Source organism: Antechinus flavipes, chromosome 4 (genome assembly GCF_016432865.1).
Source record: "Antechinus flavipes isolate AdamAnt ecotype Samford, QLD, Australia chromosome 4, AdamAnt_v2, whole genome shotgun sequence".
NCBI classification, from domain to species: Eukaryota; Metazoa; Chordata; class Mammalia; order Dasyuromorphia; family Dasyuridae; genus Antechinus; species Antechinus flavipes.
Genome location: NC_067401.1, coordinates 209687665 through 209713850, shown reverse-complemented (window position 1 = coordinate 209713850; position 26186 = coordinate 209687665). Strand labels below are relative to the sequence as shown.

Sequence of the window (26186 nt, the reverse complement as noted above, 5' to 3'; positions counted from 1 at the left end):
ATAATTTGGAATTATGCCCAAATGGTTATAAAATTGTGGAAACCCTGTAGCCCAGAAATACTACTAGTAGGTCTGCATCCCAAAGAGATCAAAGAAAAGTGGAAAGGATCTATATATACAAAATTATTTATAGCAGCTTTCCTGTGGTAGCAACGAATTAGAAAATAAAGGAATGCCAATCAACTGTGATTGTTGTAGTATATGGATGTGATGTATTACTATTGTGTTTTAAGAAATGACAAGGGGATGGTTTCAGAAAAACCTGGGAAAACATATGAATCAGTGCAGAATAATGTAACAGAAGTAAGAAATGATTGTACAGAGTTACAGCAATATTGTACAATATTGACCAACTGTGAAACTTATGTAATCTGATCAATATAATGATCCAAGACATTTCCAAAGAACTCACAATAAAAAATTCTATCTATCATCTCCAGAGAGAGAAGAAATGAACTCTAATACAAATTGAAGTCTGAGTTTTCCATTTTCTCTATTTTTATTGCTTTTTTTTAAACAACACGGCTAATATGGAAATGTTTTGCATGATTACATCTGTAGAACTGATTTCATATTGCTTGCTATCTCAATAAGTGGGGAAAGGGTAAAAGGAGGAAAATAATTTGAAATTCAATTTTTTAAAAAAAGGATGCTAAAAATAAATAATGCATTAAAATAAAGTTTGCAAAGTGAGAAAATACTAATAATGGCTAACATTTATATAATGCTTATCATGTGACAGGTACCTACTTTACAATTGTTATCTCATATGATCCTCAAGACAACTGAGAAGTAGGAATTTTTTATGATCCCCATTTTATATTGAAGAAAATGAGGCAAACAGAGGTGAAGTGGCTTGTACATCTAATAAGTATCTGAAACAGGATTCAGATTCAGATATCCTGACTAAAGTCAGATATATATATAAATATATAAATACAGAGCTCTATTCTTTACAACATAATAAATACAATCTGAGAAGTGAGCAGCAACACATATAGAATCTAGAGTAACCAGCACTCAACTGTCTGGCCACCTAGAGCTAAAAACATCTTTTTCTGAATCCATCTGGTCACTTTGCTCAAAGTGCCTGAGGATCAATTGGAATGGGACAAGAATTGTTGATTAAAAGTCTTTTGTAATAGTCTAGGTATGAGTTGTTGAGGATCTGCACTAGAGTCAGGACTATGTAAATGGAGACAGATGTATAAAGGAGACTATGTAAAAATGATAATCCTGACAATAAGTGGATTATGTGGGTGAGTGAGAGTGAAGAGTCAAGGATGAGTGGGTCTTTATGAGTGTGAGTGGTACCTTTGAAGGTAGTAAGGAAGTTCAGAAGAAAGTAGAGTTTGAAGGGTAAAAGAGAGAAGATATAATGACTTCTTTCTCAACATGTTGAGTTTGAAGAGTAGTTCTGAAAATTATCTTGCATAATGGATGATAAGTAAATTCATGGAGGCTATTGAGATTACCAAACGAGACAATATAGAAAGAGAAGAGAAGGCCCAGGGATGATCCTTGGGAGAGATCCAGCAAAGAATATGACCACGGAAGAGGTGTCATACAGGAAAGGAGAAAACTGGGAGAGAAAAATGCCATGAAAACTTAGAGAAGAGAGAGTGTCCAGGAGAAGACAATAATTGATAGTGTCAGAGACTGCAGAGAAATTAAGATTAAGGATTGAAAAGACCAGTGGGTTTTGCATTTAACAGATCACTGGTAATTTAAGAGGTAGTAATTTTAATTGAATAATGAGGTTACAAGCTAGCCTGAAGAGAGTTTAGAAGAATAAGAGGAAAAGAAGTTAGAGGCATTGAGTGAAATTTGCTTACTTACCAAAGGCATTTATTTACTAAAAAGAGAAGGAAAGATAAAGGACATTTGCTAGTGTAGAGGGCAGCTAAAGTCTGTGATGTGGAGTCAGAAAAGACTTCCTGAGTTCAAATGTAGTCTCAGACATTGCCTAGCTGTATAACTCAAAGCAAGTCATCTACCTCTGTTTGCCTCAGTTCCCTCATCTATTAAATGATCTGGAGAAGGAAACAGCAAACTACTTCAGTTCAGTATCTTTGCCAAGAAAATCCCAAGTAGACCTACAAAGAGTCAAGGAAGGCTGGAGGAGGACAGATTATCATCCAAAAACTAGCCTCAGTTTCCTCCCCTCCAAAATGAATTTGTTGGGCTAGATGATCTCTAAAGTCTCATCCAACTCCATGTCCTTTGCTCCATCCAATATTCTATATTTTAGGTTCTCTTCCAGCTCTGACATTCTCTGCAATGTTATAACATTTCATTTTCTAAGTCCCTTCTGGCTTTTGATAAATTTTTAAGAAACAACTCTAATGGGCTACTTAGTGATTTTTTTTCTTTGGCAAATAAAAATTCTACTTTTATCAGCTCCTACATAGGCTCCAAACCAAGAGTCCAGATACCAGTTTTACTACTAAGTTATGTTCTCTCACCCTGGACACACCTCTTTGTCTATCTCTCAGCTGTGGCTAGCCATTTCATCTCATCTATTACAAGTCCAGTTTGTGAAAAGAAAAACAGTTTTAAAGTAATCTACTGGTCCAAAATGCTGAATAATGTTGATGTTGATGATTATGTTCTTTGTTTCATCAGAAACAACCATTTATGGCCCCATCTTCTTCCATTCCAGGTACCCCAAACTGGCTGCTAGACACAGGGAATCCAACACAGCTGGGATTGATATCTTCTCCAAGTTCTCTGCATACATTAAGAACACAAAACAGCAAGATAATGCCTGTGAGTAAAATCCAGACCCAGGACCCTACTGTCTTGCATGCATCACACAATCTTTATTTCTTCTCATCACCATTTGTGAAATCTACAGTCAAATGTCATCTGGTATTGATGCTCCTCTTTGCTTTTGCACACTTCCACCATTGCCACAGATAAGGAAATTGTCAGTGAGATCCTGTTATAGATACTCTAACCTTATTTTTTAAATTGCTGAGCTTGAGAGCTTTAATTTCCTCACCTATAAAATGAAAGAGGGAAGTAGTTTGGTTCCTAAGTATCCAATGCTAAGGATTCTCATGTTCTGGAGTAGCTGAATTTATATAAACTCGCTTATGTGTTAGAAAGTATAGTTTGAAAAAGCCCATTTTGCTTTCATTATGGTATATTTTAAGAGAACAGTTTAGATCTGGAAGAATCTTTAGAAGTTATCTAACCTAGCAGTTTTCAAACATTTTTGGTCTCAGGAATGCTCTATTCTTTTAAAAAAATTATTGAGCAAATTTTTGTTTATCTATCAATATTTACCATATTAGAAATTAAAACTGATGAATTTTAAAATATTTATAAAATTAATTAAATGAATTTATAAATTCATTAAAAATAACAATAAGTCCATTATATATTAAAACAAATAATGTGCTTTTATGAAAAATAACTATATTTTCCAAGACAAAAAATGGTAAAAAGTATCACTTTTATATTTTTGTAAATATAAATTTTAAAATTGTTTTTATGCTATCAGTAAAAAAGTAAACCCAATTGTTATGGAATCAAGCATGAGATTCACAGATTATTCCACACTGAGTATTTTAGCATCACTTGGGTTTGTAGCTAAACATTAACATCTAAGATGTGTGATGATTAGGGGCAGCTAGATGATGCAATGGATAGAGCATTACTCCTGAAGTTGGGAAGAACAGAGTTAAATCTGGCCTCAGACACTTATCACTTACTAGCTGTGTGACCTTGGCAAATCACTTAGCATATAATCTGTATGATGATTAATGGCAGAAATATAGTTATACAGATGAGATATTAACTCAATCTTCATGCTTGTAGCTAAATCTTTAATCCACATATCCTGTAACCTCTTCAAAACTCTACTGCATACTTAGAAGAGAATGAGAGTAAAAAATGTACATAACATCTTACTATTACCATGAAATTTGTTTTGATCTTACTGATCATTTGAAACATGTCTAAGGGAATCCCGGAGGGCCCTTGAACTATGCTGCTGCTGCTGCTGCTGCTGCTGCTGCTTCTGCTTCTTCTTCTTCTTCTTCTTCTTCTTCTTCTTCTTCTTCTTCTTCTTCTTCTTCTTCTTCTTCTTCTTCTTCTCTTCTTCTTCTTCTTCTTCTCCTTCTCCTTCTCCTTCTCCTTCTCCTTCTCCTTCTCCTTCTTCCAATTGGGTTTAAGTGGTTTCTCATGGTCATATAATTAGTATCTGAGGTCGGATTTGAACTCAGATTTTTCAGATTCTAGGGCAGGTGTTCTATTTACTATGCCATCACTTTTTAAGAACTGCTTATATACTTATATAAAACTTATATACATATATATGTGTATATATACATATATAATAATTCAGTTTTTCATTTACTTTTTTATTTTATAGGTGAGGGACTCGATTATAGGAATATATTGGTAATTTGTAATTGACTTCAGAATAAAACAAAAAATATAAGCACTGACATTTTTAAGTTTAATCTGCATTATTACATTCTCTTCATCACTTTCTTAAATTTAGACAATCAACAAAACAGTAGTCAAGCCCTGATTTTGTATTGTAGCCTTTGCTGATTTCTGAGGTGTAAATGTTCACACCGAAAATTTAATAGTCAAGCTTTTGAGAGTCTATGCAAGCTGGCTCCAGCACATCTTTGGATTTGAAGCCCAGAATGGTTATGGCCGACTGAAGATGATGGCACAAAGTAGACCTGGGATTTGAGCCCGCGTCTTCTAACTCCAAATTCATTATACCATATGCCATGTGGTTAGAGTTTCTTGGAAGGATTGAGAAATATATCATGACATGAGAGATAGGGCAGAAAAAATGTAATGCTAGAATTCTTGGTCTCTACTCTCAGCTCCATGGCTAATACAATAGCTAGAGATCTCTCATGCTGAGAGGTGTCCCAGTGGAATCAGAAAGATTGATTTTCAAGAGTTCAAATCTGGCCTCAGATACTTACTAGCTGTGTGATCCTGGACAAGTTACTTGCTTCAGTTTCCTCATCTATAAAATAAGCTGCAGAATTAAATAGCAAATTATTCCAGTATCTTTGGCCAAGGAAACCTTCAAATGGGTCATGAAGAATCAGACATGACTAAAATGACTCAATAACAATAAGAGAAAGTTTTTTGTTTGTTTTTTGCTTCTCTAGATTTGAATTTAATGTCTGACTGTACCATTTGAAAGATATTTATCTGGAATACGACTGCTGACCCATTATCTTTCTGGCTCTATCCCTTAGTAGTCATGTGACTTTGAGCAAATTTTTCCTTTCTCTGAACTTTAATTTCCTCACCTGTAAAATGAGCCTGTTCTCTGAGGTCCTCTCCATCCATAAGAAGTCTCCATGGATCATTTTTATTTCCGTACCTGTTTAGAGTTTCCTTCTCTCATTTCTTTCCACAATGGATATTTCCGTTATCTCATCCTGTTCCCAGGGAAACACTCAGTGGAAGAGCATTTTGGCACAATCTATCAATTAGCAAATATTTACTAACCTCTATGCTCAAAGCATTTTGTCATATTCAAAGAAGTGTACAGGACACTGTCCCTCAAGGAGCTCACAATGTAATTAGAGAGAGGTAACATGTTCATAAGAAGATAACTCCCAATACTAGATAGTCTATGATAACTATCAATAAATAGTATAGATATTGAGTGCTATAGGATTGCAGAATACAACACTAGGCTCCAGTGGTTGGGAAAGTCTTATTAACTTTAGGATTTTAGGCTGGTTCCTAATGCCAGGATTTAGATGAGTATAGAGCAGCAATGTGTCAAAGCCAACTTATACTTACTTAATTGTTAAATTTACATCTTGGAAATCTGCAAACACCATAAAGCAGGGCTTGATTTATTGTTTCATTGATTGTCTAGACTTGAGGAACTGATAAAGACAATATTAGTAATGAGATTAAACTTTAAAGTATACCATGTATAAATACATACATATATGTCTATATATGTCTCTGTATATAATGTATATACACACATTATATATGCATTTATATGTATACACTCAAATTTGTTAAATTTTTACCAGAAACCCCTGAGCAATCTGAAGAACATACAGGGCTGGGGAATCTACATTAGGAGAGGCTTAAAAATAAGAATGCATGAAGTAGGGGATAATGAATCAGCTTATCTGGCTAGAACCAAAGGGTTTTTGAGAGAACGGCAGTAAATAAAGCATAATTTTAAAAAATATTGCTTCTGTTGTCATATTCAACTCTTTGAGACTCCATTTGGGGTTTTCTTGGCAAAGAAACTGAAGTGGTTTGCTATTTTCCTTCTCTGGTCCATTTTATAGGTGAGGAAACAAGCAAGCAGGATTAAGTGTCACACAGCTAGTAAGTGTCTGAGGCAGGATTCTCAGGTCTTCTTGACTACAAATCTGGCCTCTATTTATATACTGTTTGCCTGTTGAATGGCATAAGGCAGTCAGCATCCAAGTGACTGCCAGATAATTGGTACAGATAATAAATGTCATTTTGGCACAATCGTTCAATTAGCAAATAGTTATTATTATGTGCAAAACATTTTGTCTTATTCAAGGAAGTGTACAGGACACTGTCCCTCAAGGAGCTCACAATGTAATTAGAGAGAGGTGACCTATATTCATAAGAAGATAATTCTTAATGCAAGACAGTCTATGATAACTATCAATGAAATACACATTGAGTGCTATAGGAGTGCTTGGTGCAGAGAAAGCTAGTCAGACAAAGCTTAATATAGGAGAACTTTGGCCTGAGTTCTGAAGGATTTGGATTCAGGTAGATACCAAAGAAGGTGGAAGGTATAAAGAAATGAGGGTGAGAGTGTAAAGAAAAACCCAAAAAATGAGGGAGTGAGAGTGAAGAAAAACCCAGAATAATCTAAAAGGAAAAAAGGGTAAAGGGGATGCAAAGGCAGGGCTAAACTGGTTTAGACAAAACAAGAGAAAGTATTTTGGAAAGTGGGAAGAAGAAGATAAGATTGGGAAAATAAGGTGGAGATAGATTTGAATACCAGTCAAGATATTTGACTTTGTCCTCTGGATGTAACTGACCCCTTTAACAAGTCTGGTGAAACTATGGACTCAAGATAATAGCTTTAAATAATTAAAGGAAATGCTTACTTATATTTAAAGGTTATGAAAAATAAAGATGTAATTTTCCCCCCATTTAAGTTCATGAACACTTTTGAGTTTGTTGACCCTAGGTTAAGAACCTTTGCTTTAGGCCATAGGGAGTCATTAAAGGTTTATAAGAAGGGAATTGGCTCATCTAATGGTTAAAATGAGCTAACGATCCCCCAACTATCTACTTTTTCAGTTGTTTTTCAGTTGTGTCTGATTGTTTGTGACTGTGTTTGGCACATTTCTTGGCAAAGATACTAGAATAGTTTTCCATTTCTTTCTCCAATAAGGGAAATGGAGATTAAGTGACTTGCTCAATCATATAGCTAATAAGAATTTGAGGCTGGATTTGACCTCAGGTCTTCCTGACTCTATACCCAATGCTCTACCTACCAAATCAATGGCTGCCTCTCATTATTTTCTTCAGAGATGAGGAAATTAAGACAAAGAGTTTAAGAAACTTGTCCAAAGTGCAGCCATTCCTCTGCTCAAAGTTTTTCAATGACTCCTTATCTCATGATGAATTTAAGTTGAAGCTCCTTATTGAATTTTGAGCTTCTGTCATATTCATATCCTAATATCAGCTTCTTATTCTATCTATAGCTATCATAATTCTGCTACATTTTGTTCCTACCAGAATGGATCTACTATTCTGTCCCTCTGACACTCCCCACTCTTTTGTGGGACTCATGTTATTATCTCTATCACCAGTGTCCTCCTTTCAATCTTTATTGTAATTCTAACCAATCTTGAAGGCTTAGATCACATTCCATCTTCTTCATGTTTTCCCTTGATATCCCTAACTGAAAACAATATTGTAATGTCCAAAGCATTTCTTTTATGCATTTATCTATATCCTGCTTTGTATTAATGTTATTTGTATATTTGTCTTATTTTTTCTGCTTCATTCCCTACTAGATTCTATAAAGATATTTGTTCAATTTGTTCAGCAAATACCTGTGTTTTAGAAATGTAAATTTAGTGGCAATATGGAGTTTGAATTGGAAAGAGGAGAAGAAATTAGAGACTGGAGTCAGGGATACTAATTAGGAGGGTTCTGCAAAATTCCAAGTAAAAAGTAATGGTAGAATCCTGAGTGTGAAAATAGAGAGAACTCTCACAATGTTGTGGTGTTAGAATCCATAAAACTTGACAACTGATTGTAAATGGAAGAGTTGTTATTGTTGTTCCTTTGTTCTCAAAGAAGACCAGTGACATTACAAAGGGTGATGTCTTCCCTTAAATTCCCTTAAATCCCTAGATTTAAGTGTGGTAGAGCTATATAAAGTCCTCAATCTGATATTCTCCTCCAGTCATGGAAGTCTAGTTGCAAGTCACTGGCAATATTCTAATCAAGCCACCTTCTCCTCTCAATCAGAATCCTAAAGGCAGCTGACTATCACTCATGCAGTGTCCCCTGTTTCAGATCACGTCAGGTTCTGATACCAATCTTTAGAGTTTATGAGTGTTCACTAAACCAGTCTCTTGGTTTGTTCCTCCATCTATTGGTTATTTCCTTCCTTTGCTATAAGCTGTCGATCAATAATTTCTATTAAAAAGATCATTACTTCTGTAGCACTTTAATTGAATTAAACTAAAAAGTGTATAAAAAGAAAAATCATTATATTTCATTCAATCCCAGGTGCACACTTCCCCCTGTCCCACCCAAGGCAGGAAAGTTTCTCTTGGGATTGTCATCCATTTCTCCAGTTACTATAGTCTCTTTAAATAAGAGCTGGGTCATAAGACTGTAAGATTTTGTATCTGGTCTTAAACATCTTGGTTCCCAGTAAAACTGGAGCTACTCTTGGAAAACTATTGGATAATCCTCATTACCTGTGCTAATATTAGAATGCCTATGGAAACTTCCAGTACTTCTCAGGGTTGCAGCAGCATAGGCAAAATATGATACCAGGATGCTGACACCTGGGTTTTGCTATGTCCTTATGCTTCCTGGTTAGATGGGGAATTTTCATCCAAAAGTATGTGTCCCCTCCCTCACCCAAGCTGCCCTCCCCCATACTTCTAAATAAAAATATTAAATATAATTTTATATGATGTTACTGTATTGACCTGTTTTACTGATTTGTAGATACTTTGAAAAGTTTTATTGTTGATTAAATAGTCACAATTATTTCTATAAAAAGATAGGTGTCAGGAGTAGTCCCGACTCCTAGGAGTAGCCCCCCTAATATTTTATCATTTTTTATGGAAAAGTCAAATTTGGTTTTTATAGCAAGCACCATTTCCAGGAACAAAATCCTCTGTAAGTGTGAGAAATGCTTATAAATCTTTTTTTCCCCCATCCTGATCTTGAAATTTATAAAGTCCTCAGTTCTCAGAATTTCAGTGACCATAAGTACGTCCTTTGGATACATTACAATTAAATTATAAAAATTAAGGGTTTTGCCAAAGAATCTCTAACTAGGAAGTTATTCCTTCTCTGCCAATGAATCCCTCCCAACACATTTCTTTTAAAGAGATTTTCCCATGTCCCCATCAATCTCAGAAACAGTAGAAACATAGATTTAAAGAAGCCCTCAGAGGCAATCTAGTTCAATCCTCTCATTTTGCAGATAAAGAAATTGAGAATCCAGGTCACACAGGTAGCAAGTGACAAAATCAAGATTCGAATCCAGGATGCCCAATGCCAAATACAAGAGCTCTTTTGATTATACTAATCTACTTTTAAGTTTTCTTTTCTTTCCTTTTGCTTCACCTCCTCTAGCTCTTCCTGAAGATAAACTATACAAACCAATACTTCCTACTCCCCCCGCATTCTTTGCTCTAACTCTTCTTTTCCCTTCACTTCTTGGAGCCTGCTCTAGTTTCTCATTCTCCTCCATATTTCATTTTAGTTCATTTTTTCCTTTGCAATAGAATAATGGCATTCACCTTTTCCCTTGCCTCTTCTAATTTAGGCTCAGCACATTCCAACTCCTACAATTCTACTCCTGCTGAAGTTGTGTGTGTGTGTGTGTGTGTGTGTGTGTGTTTGTGTGTGTGTATGTGTGTGTGTATGTGTGTGTTTTCATTTCTTCTTTTTCTTCCAAGTTTTATGTGATTTCTGCCCATACCAAGTTCTTAGTACCCTTCTTTTCTATATTTTAGCCTGACTTTGCCATCTTCCTCCTCTTCCTCATACTTCTAATAGTTATGTTGGCTTTTACCTCCATGAACCATGTACAAAGGAACGTATGTGTACATGTATATACATACATATATATACACACATGTATATTTGTATGTATATACATATATTTGTGTGTGTGTGTGTGTGTGTGTGTGTGTGTGTGTGTGTGTGTGTTGGGAGGGATTCATTGGCAGAGAAGGAATAACTTCCTAGTTAGAGATTCTTTGGCAAAACCCTTACTTATTATAATGTATTAATATGTATAGATATGAGTTATATCTAACTATCTATCTATCTATGCAAAGGAAGCCAATTTGCTTGACAGTGTCTCAGTGATATAAATATTTGTCCCCATTGGCCAGAAGAGGAAGCCAAAGCTCAAGACTTGGGCAGGAAATTTTTCTCCTTTCCCTTCTCCCCAACACCCCATCCCCCAAACAACCTATGTGGGTGCCCAGGGTTTTAGGGAAAGGCGTATTGATGGAAAGAAACTTTCCTTGTTGTTATCATGCCTCTATATGTTCTTTGTGTAAGATAGAAGGAAAAATTTGTTTGTCTAGCTCCGCTGTCTATCTCTGGGGCTACTTAATATAAAAGAATGGAGCCCTGGAGATAATGGTGGTGGTTGTTCAGTAATTTTCAGTCATGTTCAAGTCTGTGACTCCTTTTTTGTGGGTTTTTCTTGGCAATGATACTGGACTGATTTGCCATCTCCTTCATCAGCTCATTTTACAGATAAGAAAACTGAGGCAAAAAAGATGAAGTGATTTGCCCAGGGTCACATAGCCGGGAAGTGGCTAAGGGCAGATTTCAACTCGGGAAGGAGTCTTTTCTTGATGCTAGTATCAACTGTGCCAATTTACTGTCTGAGCCTTGCCTAATTTCCCCTACTCTCCAGCTTCTTCTTGCTCCTCTCTTCCTTTTTTAATATACATATAGTATAAGTTTAGGGGAAGCTAGATTGCTCAGTGGATAGAGAACTGGCCCTAAAGTCAGGAGGATCTAAGTTCAGATCCAGCCTCAGACATTTAATCATTTCTAGCTGTGTGATCCTGGGCAAGTCACTTAACCCCAACTGCCTCAGGAAAAAAAAGGAATTTAAAAGATGAAAGAGAGGATATATGTGTTTATCTATGGAATTATAGTGCTATTAAAGGAGCAGTGCTTTTTTTTTTTGCAAAGAATGAGAAGTGGACAACAGTATTTCCAGTGTCTGCTCTCCATCTCTGTCCTTGCCACCAAAGCTAATTGCCCCTGTGTAGAAAAGCAATCCTTTATCCTTTCCCTTCTTCCTCTCTCACCCATTGGTTTGACTTCCCCTTAGTGCCAGGAAATGCTTTCTCTTAGATAAATAGGAATAACTACTGAGATTACAATATTAGGATTCCCCCACACACACTTCCTTTACTTAGTGACCCCCTAGATTTGGGGTCAAAAAATTAGGTTTGCATCTTGATTATGCTGCTTTCTCCAATGTTACCTTAGACAATTCATTTTAATTCAACAAACACTTTTCAGGTGGCAAATATGCTTTATGGTGAGTACTGAGGATACAATGACAAAAAAGAAAGGAAGGAAAGAAAAGAAACCCTATCCTCAAGGATCTAGGAGAGTAGAATTACTTCATCTCTCTGGACCTCACTTTCCTATTCTATAAAATGAAGGGGCTAGTCTAGGTGAGCAGAGTAGGATGAACACAGGATTTAAACCTTTCCTCTGCTCTTTCCTACCTGAGTGACCTTGGCCAAGTAACTTAACCTGTCTAGTCCTTAGTTTTCATAACTGTAAAATGAGGGTCTTGGAACCATGTGTGCATTTGAGTTTGAATCCTTCTTTAGTCACCGGCTGGGAGACCCTGGGTATATGACTTAACCTGTGTGCCTCAGGATGAGAAGCATAGGCTTCTAGGGCCCATTGAAGCCTAAAGATCATCCTACAACTCGATGACCTCTGAGATTCCAAGAATGCTTTTGGTTCCAAATCCCATCAATTATGAATTCTGGACCTCTCCATGTCTTGCAGTTGGACCAGATCTTTTGCTTTCCCATCTCTCTTTATAGGGTTGTGTGTGCTGCCCTCTCCTGGCATTTGGGGGGATAGATGCTAGAGAAAGCAAAGCTTAGCTTGCCACTCAGTCAGTCATAGCCCCTCAGGGAAAGAAAGTCTTCCCAGTCCAGCCTGGTTCTTTGTCAGTGTCATCATACCCAAAGAAGGAAATTCTGAGCACAGATCCAGCTTGATTTCTCCTTCTGAGGTGGTGGAAGGTATTTGGATATCCTCTAACTTCCAGCTGCTTTTTTCTTGTTCTCCACCCCCTTTCCTTTTTTTTTTTTTTAAATTAATTTCTTTGGCTTAAAATAAAAAAAAGGATTTGAAAGGATTAAAGCAAGGATATATGCGTTTATTTGTGGAAGTGTAGGACTCCTGTTTCTATCAAAGGATCAATGTTTTTCTTTTTTTTTTCTTTTCTTTTCTTCCTTTCTTCCTTTTTCTTTTCTTTTTTTTTAAGCATCATAAATGTAAGAAGGATGGAGAATCTGTTCCAGATCTCCAGGAAGTGGCAAATGATGTAAAAAAGAAAATGCATGTATTTATTATTCTAAGCCCCTTCAATTACAAGGCTTTCAATTCCTTCTGCTTTTCCCTTGCTTCTTTCTACAATCTCTCTTTCTTACTCTCCTCCCCTTCCATAGGGATTAAGAAGGAAGAAACATCAGAACAGAGTGGGGATGAGAAGAGCAGTAGATTGGGAAGAGGCTAATTTAGGTTCTAGACCTGTCTCTTTCACTAACTTGTTGTGTTACTTTGGGTGAATGGTTTGTAGTCTATCTATACCTTTGTTTCGCCCACTTGTAAAGGTTGTTAAGACTATTGTTGTTCAGTTGTTTTATTCATGGGAGTTTTCTTGAAAAACTTGCTGGAATGGTTTACCATTTCTTTTTCTAGCTCATTTTACAGATAAGGAAACTGAGGCAAACACAGTTATACAGGGCCACAAGCGAATAAGTGTCTGAAGTCAGATTTGAACTCCAGGCTCAGAACTCTATCCCCTGTACTACCTAGCTGCCCATCAGACTGAATGGATAAAAGTTCCTTCTAGCTGTTACATCCTGGGTTTTGCAAAATCTGAGAAGCCATCTCTGGAGTTCAAGACTTACTTTAGGAGCTAGTATGGTATTAAGTACTAAATAAATGCCAGAAGTGGAGTCCAAAAGCTTTTGGTTCAAATTCTGATTCTGACTCCCCTTATTTATGCTGTGAGTTAAAATGGGAAGAGTGATGCTTAAGGCTCTCATCTTCTGAACTTTTGGGATATCGGCTACTATTATCCTCTTGCCCCTTTGTATCTCATGGGCACCAAATCTGATATCAAATCTAGAGTGAATGAAGGGATTTAGGGGAACCCTGATGTTGTAATCCTGGTAATTATTCCTATTTGTCCAAAGAGAAAGTATTTCCTGGCACCAAGGGAGAGCCAGACCCATGGGGTGGTAGAGGAAGAAGGGAAAGAAGCTGCTTGATGAAGCTGGGATTGGACCTCAAGTATTCTGATGCCAAATCTCTTCTTACTCACCCCCAAACTGCTTCCATTCCTGAAGTTCTTGTGGGCATTTTTAAAAACAACCTTAGGGTCTGCCACTTATTATCTGTGAGTCGTCCATGGGTTAGTGGCAAACTTTGTGGACCTCAATTTCCTCATCTGTAAAAATTCAATTAGAGACTGGTTTACTTTTAGGGTATCTTTTAGCTCTAAATCTATAATCCTGTGACCCTGAGTTAGTTTGCTTAGCTCTGGGCATAATTGCTTTGGGAGTTTTCTGGCATTAAGATGAATAAGAGGATTTTCACCGAATTGGGAAAGTGGGGAAACACTTACCAGTGATCCATTATCTCTTCCTTCATCAAGCACTCCTGTGGAGGAAGGGATCTGCATCCCAATATGTGATTACTTGTTTCACTCTCTCTTCCTTTGAGGGAATGGGATTGGGAGGAGAGGAGGAGAAGGTCCCCATTGCTGTTATCTTTGTGGTATGTAACTGGGTGGTCCAACAAGTCCCACTAGAGCAATGAGGATAAGGATGTGACTGTCTACTTACTTTCACTTCCTCATAAACCACATGGTGCTTTCTCCAAACCCAACCTGGTCACAAAGCCACCCTTCAGCCCAACTTCCCTGGCAACTCTAATGTGTAAATGTCCAGCCTTGGTTGTTGATGTTGAGTTTTTATTTTTGTTTTTCGTTGTTGTTTGTTTATCAGTCAAGCCATATTTTTACTTTGCTTAAAATTCTTGCAAGGAAAAACAAACATAGGTCTGGTGCACCCAACCTTCCACCGAGGATACTCCTCAGGGCTCAAGGGGGAGGGCTCGGGGCGTCCTGCAGAGTTGCACGTTCCCTCCTGTCTGAGGGCCTACTGGCGCCACTTAGTTCCTCTCAGAATTGTCCAGGGGCTGATCTCCAGAGGCTGAATTATTGGAGAGGAACACTCATAATTTATGGCTCAGAGATGTTCTTGAAATGAATCCTTGGGCGGGCATGGGGTTGGCGTGTGGTGGTGGCTGCTCAGAAAGGAAGGCAATGGTGGAGGAGGGGTAGGGAGAGAACTGGGTCCTATGTGGGTGGGCGCATTCATTAGTGGGATGAGAAGGCCTTTCACTGTGTGGGCTCCCCCCTCAGAACTGAGCGAGGAGACCACCAACACCATTCCATGTGGTGGAATTTCCAGCCGTCTGACCAGAATGATTCCTCTCAGCCTGGCCTGGAGTCAGATCAAGGGCCAGAAATAAAGGAACATTAAATGACTAATTTGTCCATAAGTTAAATGCTCTTTTACCTCTTGCTACTGCTCCTTCATACTGTATGAGAAATCCTCTTTATGCAATCTATAACTCTGTATGTGTGGATCTCTTTGTGCATATGTGTATATATGTGTACATATATACATATGCATGTATATGGAGAGAAATACTCACATAGCCTATACAGTGTGTGTGTGTGTGTGTGTGTGTGTGTGTTCTGATTTTTTTTTTTAATGTACCACCAGAGGCCATCACATACCTCCTTAAATAAATAGCCACATATGCCAATTATCCAGGGAAAAAAATGTGCTTACACAAGAAAGTTATTAGTGATAGAATGAGAATCCAGGTCTCCCCATTTGGTTGCAAAGTATAGTGGTGTTAAAACTAAAAAAAATTGATTATATATATATATATATATATATATATATATATATATACACACACACATACATATACATGTATATATATGTGTGTGTATTTACATATGTGTATACATGTGTATGTATGTGTGTGTGTGCATTTCATTCTATGTCTATGGCTATACATAGTCAGCATTACAGTTAGGTTTTCATAATGACTTACATAATAACCCCCATCTGTGTTTGGAAAATAGCTTGAAGAAAAGTTCTTCTAGTCCATCTGGACCATCAGAAAGAAATAGGTTGATTGGCGGGATGTAGCCTATCCGTAATCCCAGCTACTGGGGTTGCTGAGGCTGGCATATTACTTGAGTTTTGGAGTTCTGAGCTGCAATAGGGAGAAAGCTAATCAGAAGCCTGCACTAAGTCTGCCAGCAATATGTGAACCGAAGGTAGGGCAAACCAGCCCAGAATGGGAGCCCAGTAAGTTAGTTTCTATGCTAGCTGTTTCTCACAAGGCTATGAATGGCTGCTACACTTCCAGCCTGGGAGAGAAAGAAGGAAGGAAAGAAGGGAGAAAGGGAAAGAGAGAGGGAGAGAGGGAATGGGTTGTCCCATTTTGGCCAAACTAGGCTTAAAATAATGTTAACGTCTTCTTATGTTAAAATCATCAAACAACAGACAGACTTAGAAATAATTGAATTCCACCCTTTTCCTTTTGAAGGTGAAGAAATTGTAGCCCACAGAGGTTGTCTTTAAACCCCCACATCTTCCTGTCTCCCAAGTTCATTTTAAAGTCTCCCAAGTTGAACTGTGACATATATTTTTTTAATTTTTAAATTTTTTTTAACTTTTTATTGACAGAACCCATGCCAGGGTAATTTTTTACAGCATTATCCCTTGCACTCACTTCTGTTCCAATTTTTCCCCCCCCTTCCTCTACCCCCTCCCCCAGATGGCAAGCAGTCCTTTACATGTTAAATATATTACAATATATGCTAGATAAAATATATGTTTGCAGAAACGAACAGTTGTCTTGTTGCACAGGGAGAATTGGATTCAGAAGGTAAAAATAACCCGGAAGAAAAACAAAAATGCAAGCAGTTTATATTCATTTCCCAGTGTTCTTTCTTTGAGTGTAGCTGCTTCTGTCCATCCTTGATCAATTGAAACTGAATTAGTTCTCTTTATCGAAGAGATCCACTTCCATCAGAATACATCCTCATAAAATATGGTTGTTGAGGTATATAATGATCTCCTGGTTCTGCTCATTTCATTTAACATCAGTTCATGTGACATATTTTTAGAGAGACAGAAAACAATTTATAATTGTGATTTCTGCAACTTGCTTCTTCTGATACCCTCTTATGGTGTGGAGGTGACCATTAGTTCTCCAACGTATGGAAGAGTCTTGATTTGTATTTATGGAAATCTAATCCTTTGATCCTTCAGGATTTTCTCAGCTATTTCCTCTGCTCTGACTTTATTTATTTTTCTTTTCAATCTTTATCTTTTAGTTAACTAATTCAGCTGTGCCCTCTCTTTTATTCTTAAATCCTTTACCTTTTTGTTCTTCCATCCGCCTCACTTATTCTACTCCTGTTCTGCTGAATGGAGCTGGAAAAATTTCTGCTGTATCTAATTATAAATACATTTATTATATTCATATTATAAATACCTATTATCCATCTTCAACTGGACTATCACTGCAAAGCAATCTTTTATTCCTCCCTAATTGATTCCTCTATCTCACTCTCGTAGAAGCTGTTCCAGATCTGTTCCAAGCCTCCCATATTTCTCCCTTCAGCCACCCTCTCAGCTTGCTCTTATTTTTTTCTTTATTAAAGTTTTTTGTTTTTCAAAACATATGCATGGATAATTCAACATTGATCCTTGCAAAACCTTGTGTTCCAATTTTTCTCCCCTTTCCCCCACTCCTCCCCAAGATGCTTGCTCTTCATCTTAAAGCCCTTGACAGAATCCCCAACTCTCTTTTTCTATACATTCTCTTCCAGTGAAGTGCTAACTCCTCAGAATGTGCCTTTGATTCCTAGCCTCTGACATCTTCTTCACTGCCCCTGAAGTTTCCCTGCCCTCTTTCCAATTTTCAACTTTCTCCTATATGCCAGTCCTTTCCAATAAAGGTCTCTATTCTAGACTTTATTCTTCCATCAAGTTATCATCCTATAGCTCTTCGTTGTGTTGGCCAAATTACTAGGAAAAATGATTTGTATTCACCATTTCTATTTTTTCTTATCTCATTCACCGTCAAATATTTTCTATCTGACTTCTAACCTCATCACTCATCAGAAATTAGTTGTTTCTGATCTGGGCCCATTCACATCACCTTAGACAACCTTGTAAGAATCTCCTCCCTATCTTCTCAAGAGGATGTAGAATGCTAATGCCATACTTAGTGCAGATCAATTTATTCTACTGTTCAGCACTCCCAAGTTCATGAGAACTTCCAGCTTCACTCTCTCCAATGTAGGAAGAGTTGCAAGGATGTATGGCATGTATGATCCAATGATCTCTTAATTGCCAAATTGATTTTTTCTTCTCTTTCCTCATCCTTCTTGATATCTCTTCTGTATGACACCATTGACCACTCTTTCCTTCTTTTTTCTTCAGTCTCCTCTGTGAATCTTCATGACACTTCACTCTCCTTTTCCTATATAGATGATTGTTCTTTTAGTGTTTCATCAACTATATCATGTCCCCTAAGTCTGGCTGCTCCCCTAAGTTTTGTCCCTGGGCAACTTCTCTTTTTTCAGTGACCTTATGAATTCCCATGGGTTCAATTATCCTCTCTATGCATTTTATTAACTCTACCCATAAATAACTAGTCTTCCTTGAACCTCACTTCTACATCACTAGCTACATCTTGGAAATTCCAAATGATGTCCTGGAGACATCTCAAACTCAAGCTATCTCAAATTGAACTCATTCCCAAACACATGCATCTTTCTGTTTTTTAAATATATTTTTAATTTCTCCAGTTATATGCAAAACAATTTTTTACATTAAAAAATTTTTTTGAGTTCCAGATTCTCCCCCTTCCTCTTCACCCTCCATTAAGGAGACCCATGTAAAGTTGTGCAAAATATTTCCATAAAAGTTATGTTGCAAAAGAAAACATAGATCACCCTCCAAAAAAAAAACCCTCAAGGGAAAAAAGGAAAGTAAAAAAATATGCTTCTATCTGTATTCAGGCACAATCAGTTCTTTCTCCTGGTTGTGGATAACATTTTTTCATCATAAGTACTTCGGAGTAGTCTTGGATCATTGTATTGCTGAGAATTGCAAAGACATTTACAGTTGCACATCTTTCTTTCAAAACTCTTTATTTCTGATGAAGGCACTACCATTCTTCTGTATTATTCACCACTTCCCATAATCCTTTATCCTACATATCCAATCAACTCCAAACTCTTATCATTTTTCTCTTGAAGCAAGAGAGGCAATCTTTGGAGTAGAAATGAGACAAGACTATACTTCAGGTGTGGGAAATGAATGATAAGGACATGAAGTACCATGTCAGGGTCACGGGGGGAGGAGGGGAAGGCATTCTCAAATGTGAGGATCAGAGAAAACCACTTTAGCCTGCCATACATGCCCTTCTTTCTACTCAAATAGCTACCACATGAGTTCAAGCAACCTTTTACTTCATTGAACTGCTTGTCTTAAGTTTCTCCCCACTCTAGTCCATTCTATACAAATTTGCCAAATTGATTTTCCTTAAGCACAAGTCTGACCATATTACTTGTTTCTTCTATAAACTTCAGTGGCTTCATATTGCCTTGGGAATAAAACATAATTTCCTGTTTACTTTTGAAGCTTTTCACAACCTGGTTCAGATTCATTATGTGTTACCCCTCATTTTGTATCCTTAGATTCAGTCAAAATGGCCTTCTCTTTGTTTCTTCATGTCCTATTTCTGTGTCTGTTCTGATTGTCCCATATGATTGAAATGTATTTGCTTTTCATTTCCAGCTCTTAGAACTCCTTTCTTTCCTTCAAGATTCAGTCCCTAAAATCCTCTTATACATGTTTTTTTCCTCTCACTTACTAGTATCCTTCCTGAACTACCTTATATTTAATTACCTTGTTTTTTATTTGTATTTATTCCCCTTATATTTATTTATTTTATACATACTGATAAATATTAATATAAGATAAATACAAGTTAAATGACCTTTGGAAAGATTGATGGTTTCCTTTGATAGAAGAACAGGAACAATGAGACATCATCCTTCCTCTGCTACTAACTGGGTGATTAGAAATGCATCTGAATGAATTGTTAATCTAAAATCAACTACTCTTTGTTGGTCTTTTTGGGATAGATGAGTTTGGGAAGGGTATTTAAAAACCAGTACTAGTAGTACTTGAAATGCCCACCTATGCTTCTGTTAAGCTGAACAAGGTGGAAGGTAATGCTCTGTTACTTAATTAGGTGGGAAGTCCTAGAGGACTGCATTAAGGCTTGAACTTTGTTGTAATCATCTGGGAAGTGGTCCACAACAGCTGACTTCAGCTTTGGTCTATGGGGCACAAGCCCATAGTTCTGAAAGTTGGAAGGTCTCATGGTTGAAAAAAGGATTCTTGGACTTTTAGTTTTCCCCTTAAATACAAAAGAACACAGTATGATATGAATGGCTATTTTGGTCATTTCCATCAAACCTATATTCCATCTGTAAGATGGGAACTAAGGGGATACCTTGTAGAAAAGGATCATGGTTTATTATCTTTCATGATGGTGACTTTAGAAGTTGGAAAATAATTTGAAATATCTCTAATTTTCCTTAATAACCTATTAAGGATCTACCTTCTATAAATTCATCTAAATTCTACTTGGACTTATTTATATTTGCAGCCTTTACCTACTTCTTTGACGAAGGAGTTCCATGTATTCACTAGCCACTTTGTAAAATACTACTTCTTTTCTTGGTTTATTCTAAAAACTCTCTCTTCCAGGCTTCATGGTTGGGAATAAAAGTAGGGAGAACTTGGCCCACTGAGATTTAGTAAACAAGCCCAAGCTCTGTCTGCATATCTTCTTTGATTTTTATAAATGTATACCATATTTCCTTGAAGCTTTTTCTATTTTTCTATCAGAGGCCTAACTTTTACAGCCTACCTGCCTTCCCTGAATTATTTCAGCTGATTCTCTGGTTTTTCTCCAACTTCACTTTGGATTTCTCAAGGTTATATGACCAGGCCTGAGTTCCAAGTTGGAATGCAGAGTTTCATGAACTCTTCAAAAATGGTTTCATTTTTGAAACAATAAACAAATTAGTTTAAATATCTTAAAAGTGCCTTTAATAAAAAAATGGCATGAAAGCATTCCTTTCATTTGTTTCTTTTACCTTTTGGATGACTCATAATAATGATGGTTAGCATTTATGTGCATATATACAAGTGCATATTCATATATATATATATATATATATATATATCATTAAGGTTTGTGAAGTTCTTTACCTGTGTTATTTATATATATTTTAATCTCATAAGAACTCTGTGGAATGGTTACTTATTATTCCCATTTTTAAAATGAGAAAAAATAAGATTGAGAAAGGTTAAGGGACTTACTCCGATTCACATACTAGTGTCTGTGATAGCATTTGAATCCAAGTCTTCCTGACTTCAGTGAGGGGCTTTATCTACTACATTACTTAGCAGGTTCTCCCAGACAAAGGTGGGATGGGGAGAAAATTATTTAGGAATACTGGCTGTGCAACTATTCAATAGCTTACAAATTGTAAGGTCTTATACCCAAGTACATCTCTAATATTTAATATAATAATGCCCATTTTAATCATAAAGGTGTGGTAGCAATTCTTCATTGATAACCTATTCATATTATCATTCACCAAGCCAATTTCCCCACAGAATGTCTTGGTACTTGAAATACATTTATGGAACCTATAAATTCTGCTTTAAGAAGTCTGAGAAGGAAAGGAAGGAGAAGGAATATGTCCTGGACCCAACATATCCACACTAGATAAGACTGGGTAGGGATAAATTTTGGAGAAAAACAGAGAAAAGAGTAAGGTTTTTTTTTTATATGCCCATATTGTGTGACTAGCATTTTTTAGATGAAATTATTTAATATATTGCTGCTAGGAACACTTTGCAGCCCTTCAGTAAATAAAACCAATTGAACTTAGTCTAGAGTCTCATGTATCTGAATTCAAATCTGGCCTCAGATACTAGCTGTGTGACTCTGGGCAAGTCATTTAACCCTGTTTGACTCAGTTTCCTCACCTGTAATATGAGCTGGAGAAGGAAATGGCAAACCACTCTAATATCTTTGCCAAGAAAAACCTCAAAGAGCCAGATAAAACTGAAAAATGATTGAACAATAACAAATTTAATATCTTAAAGGGAAAATATTATTAACTTTGAAACTTTCTCCTAGACTCCGTTTGACATTATGTAGAGAACCAAGGATCTATGGAACATAGTTTGAGATATAATCACCAACCCTTCATCATGACCACAGTGTTCAAGAAATGCTGTTTTCTGATTCATTGTAAAAGGTATAGGATCACTGAAGATAAATTTGCTTTACTTAATGGTAGCCCTACCCTTGTCTACTTCTAATTTTCTCTTTCACTCTGCAAAGAGCAGATACACGGTAGAGTCTTTTATAGAGGATTTTTCTCAATGTGCCTAGATTTGAAGGGAACTCTTTGCAACCCTTCAGTAAATAGAACCAACTGAACTTAGCACAAGCTGGGAAGAATAATTGTTAAACCAGAAAGTTGCCAGCATACTGCAGGTCCGTAGAACTCCAGGAGAACTCTTCCCCTAACCCACTGGCCCACCCTTGTCTCAGCCCTTGGTTACCTCAGCAGGATTTGAGGGAACATTTCATATTGCTTGACCTGAGTATCTTTTGTGCGGCTTGTCCATAGAAATTGCTAATTTGAACTGTCTTTGAGCACTGATTTTGGACAGGTACAAAGGAGGGAAAAATCTGAGCTAGGGCCTAGAGCAGAGGTGGGAAACAGTAGCAAGTTGAAGAATTTTACTAATCTTTGTGTACTATTTTTGTTATTGCTGTTATTATTGTCCTCAATATCATCAGTAAGAAACATTTTAATTTATGCAACATGGTAAGAATAAAGTATCAATTTAGGATTTCATTCAGTACACATTTATTAAATATTTATAATAGAATAAGTATTGTTCTGGACTCCCTCCCCACACATACACTTATGCCAGCATTTTACAGTGCTTTATTAAGGATAGCTTGGGTTCAAATGTGTGGTGTTCTCTTCTTTTATATAATATATAACGGTTTTCTGGCTGCAGGTTTCTTGGGGAGGTTTTCTGGTGGCAGCCTTAGTTTCAGTTCCAAGTAATAATCACTCCAAATGCAGTCAGGTGTTAAAAGTTCAGATCTTTTATTGCTTCCTCCAAAATAGCCTGGTTAGTTTTCTTAGAAGCCTATCTCCCTCCTTGGTTCCAAGAGCTCTTGCAGCTTCTCTGCCAGCTTCTGCCTCCAGCTCAACTCTGACTTGTGGCTTCTCAATCTCCAACTGACGTTCCCCTCTCAATCTTTTCAACTGAACTATCCTGACTGAGCTCAGCTGTTTTTATGCTCTTTTAGAGGTGTAAACTCAAAGGTTGACTCCTCCTTTGAGAAGGGGATTATGGGAGGTGTGAATTTGGATATCTCATACTGAACCCTGAAATTTCCCAAATGTGTGAACTAATGTGTGAACTCTCAAAGATGTTAACTTAAGCATTGTTTCTATCAATTCCATTGAGTTATCACCTTGTTTCAAGTTCTGGCTCATAACACAAATGATGCCTTTGAGATATACCATGTTGATGTGGACTTTGAGCGTATTCTCTTCCCATATTATCTGGTTATTACCAGGTATAACTAAGCCTCCATTGTCTAACCCTTCAACTTCTGGGCATCTTTTAACAACCTTTGAGATATTGATTAGCATAACTTTTAATTTGATTTGGGACCTGCTCTGCCAGGTGCATTCCATCTGGCTCCTCCTTGATCCCTCCCTCTGAGCTACCAAATTCTTTCCTGGTACTTCCCCTTCATCCCCTGAGAAATCCCCAAGATTGTACTTCCCTCACAAAAGATGTGCTCATGAGGAAGATCTTTGCTAAATACTTTTAAGTTTTTTTTGAAAATCAAATAATATAATATTAAAGTACTTAGCACAATCCCTAGCACATACTAAGCACTTAATAAATACTTGTTTCTTCTCCTTCAAAAAATGAGAAGACTATATTTTTCTGACTTCATATGTATAATTGATATATTATTTGCTTCCTCAAATGGGTAGGAGAGAATTTGGAGCTCAAAAATTTTAAAGATTAATGTCAAAAATAGTTTAATGTAATTGGAAAATATTTAATGAAATTAATAAAAAATACAAAAAAGGGAAGAGGTTTAAAGGACAGTCACAGAATCACTAAGCTGAAAAGTTGAATAGAATCTGGAATTGTTTAAATTGGGGAAAATCATTGATTGAGGTCTGACTTCCTACAAGTCTTCTCTTTTACATAGGATTCTTATGCCAGTTATGCTGACCTATTATTGGCTATCAGCAGAAAAAAGACAAAAAGAGCCTCAAAGATAGAGCATCAAGGGGAAGTTATTTGGTGTTATGGAAAAAATTCTGGTTCTGGCAATTATAGATTTGAGTTTGAATCCTAGCTATGCCCAACTATATCAATCTGAATGGTTTTTAGTTGAGTCTTTTCAAGTAAAATAGGAGAGAGGTTGGACTTTAAAGCTTTAGATCTGTGACTCTGATTTTAGGGGAGCAAGGTGGTGGTACTTCCTAAACATTAAACATTTGATGCACCACCCAGGTAGGTCACAGAATGCTTCCCCCTTCTTCTTCCTTTTCCTTGCTGGTATTACAGGAACATCCGCATTAAGCCCAACCTATGGTTCAATGTATAATAATAACCTGTTGTAAAATAACCATAAAAAACTTAGCTGTTTTCAGCCTAATTCAGTGTGCCGTATAAACTACGACCAGGACTAATAACTTTAGTCAGCATTTATGTCGCTCTTTCTATTAGCACAATGGGGTTTACAACCATTTATGAGTTTCTGGAAAGCCTAATAGGAAACACACATTCCCCTTTCCCCCCTTTCCTCCTTCTCCCCCCTTGGTTGTACAGGAGCAGGATTCAAAACCAAGTGCTTTGCTTGATCTAGGTCAGTAGGGGTCGCCACCCTCCCACTGCTGAAGGGTGAGCTGGGCACACTAATAAGGAACACGTTCTAGCCAGCCCAGTGAGAAGGCTTGGCTTCCCCGGCTCCCACCCTCCCCCCTTTTCTGGCTCCATTCATAGCTGCTCGCTTTGGGCTCATTCTTTTTGCTCTTTTCGTTGGCTGGCTTGCTTAATTTCTCCCTGCTCTCGCCGCTTTCTTCTTGTTGTTGATAAATATTTTGGGGATTCTTTGTGTAAATAAAAGGAAATTTACATTCAATTCCCCAAATGATCATTTTTTCTTTCAAATGCAGCTTTTAGGAGATTGAGAAAATTATTTGATTCTGTAGTTGTGCATCTTACTTTCTATCTCCCTTCCATTTAAAATGTGAATTTCTGTGTGTATATATATACTCATCTCTATATTTATACATGTACACATAGTATATTTATAGGACAGGGATTGTCTTTTGACCTGTATTGTATTCCCAGTGGTTAGCACAATGCCTTGAACATAGTAGGAACTTAATAAATGTTTATTTATATATATATATATATATATATATATATATATATATATATATATATATATATAGTATAAGCCAAACCCTAAATATAATATTTACTGGATGAGAGCCAAACTGAAATCATCCTAAATACTGTAACTCACCTTTTTACTTCGGTATGTTACTCCCAACTTGCTTTAAAATAGTCAAATGATTACCCAAAGCTAATGCTTTTTATTATTATTTTTAAAAAATATAATGTCTCTGGACACCTGGATTCTACCCCTTCCTTGTTTTCTAGAGGAAGAATCAGAGATTTAACAAGGAGAAATGATTTGTTTAGGATAATAGGATTATTAATTGACACCTGTCTCTGACTTCAGAGGCTATCACATTCATCTATCATTCGGTATATGAGATTACTGAGACTCAATGAATTTTGGTGATTTGTTCAACATTGCATAGGTGGTATACAGCAGAGAAAGGATTTTTACTCAAGTCTTCTGATTCTCCCTTATATTCTCCCCACTGTCATTCTGATTCAGAGCTAGGATCCAGTACCAGGTCATCTGATATCAAATTCATAGCTTTTGTTTGTTTGTTTGTTTATTTTATTTTTTTTATTGAAGATTTTTATTTTCAAAACATATGCAAGGATGATTGTTCACCACTGAAACTTGCAAAACTTTGTGTTCCAATTTCCCCCTTTTCCCCTACCCCCTCTTTTAGATGGCAAATAATCCAATATATGTTAAACATGGTAAAAATATATGTAAATCCAATATAGGTATATGTATTTATACAATTATCTTGATGCACAAGAAGACTCAGATCAAAAAGGAAAAAAATGAAAAAGAAAATAAAATTCTAACAAACAACAAAAGAAGTGAAAATGTCATAGTTCTTTCTAATCCTAAGATTGTCATATTGATTTGTATAGACTATCTGTCAAGAAATATGGTCCCTTCAAATCAGTGTCATTTAAGATGCATTTATTGAATGCCCTCTGAATGTCTAACATTGAGCTAGACCATAGGGAAACAAATATAAAATTGAAACTGTCCCT

The 26186-nt window shown here is 36.7% G+C and overlaps 1 protein-coding gene across 4 annotated transcripts in view; it reads left to right on the top strand.

Moving 5' to 3' along the window:
* Positions 1-26186, top strand: part of CLIC5 (chloride intracellular channel 5) — a 193448-nt gene that overhangs the window by 143451 nt on the left and 23811 nt on the right. For all 4 annotated transcript variants that reach the window (XM_051997076.1, XM_051997079.1, XM_051997078.1 and 1 more), the window contains exon 4: positions 2663-2769. In XM_051997076.1, coding sequence (XP_051853036.1) covers positions 2663-2769 — 107 coding nt within the window. The remainder of the gene's footprint in view (positions 1-2662; positions 2770-26186) is intronic.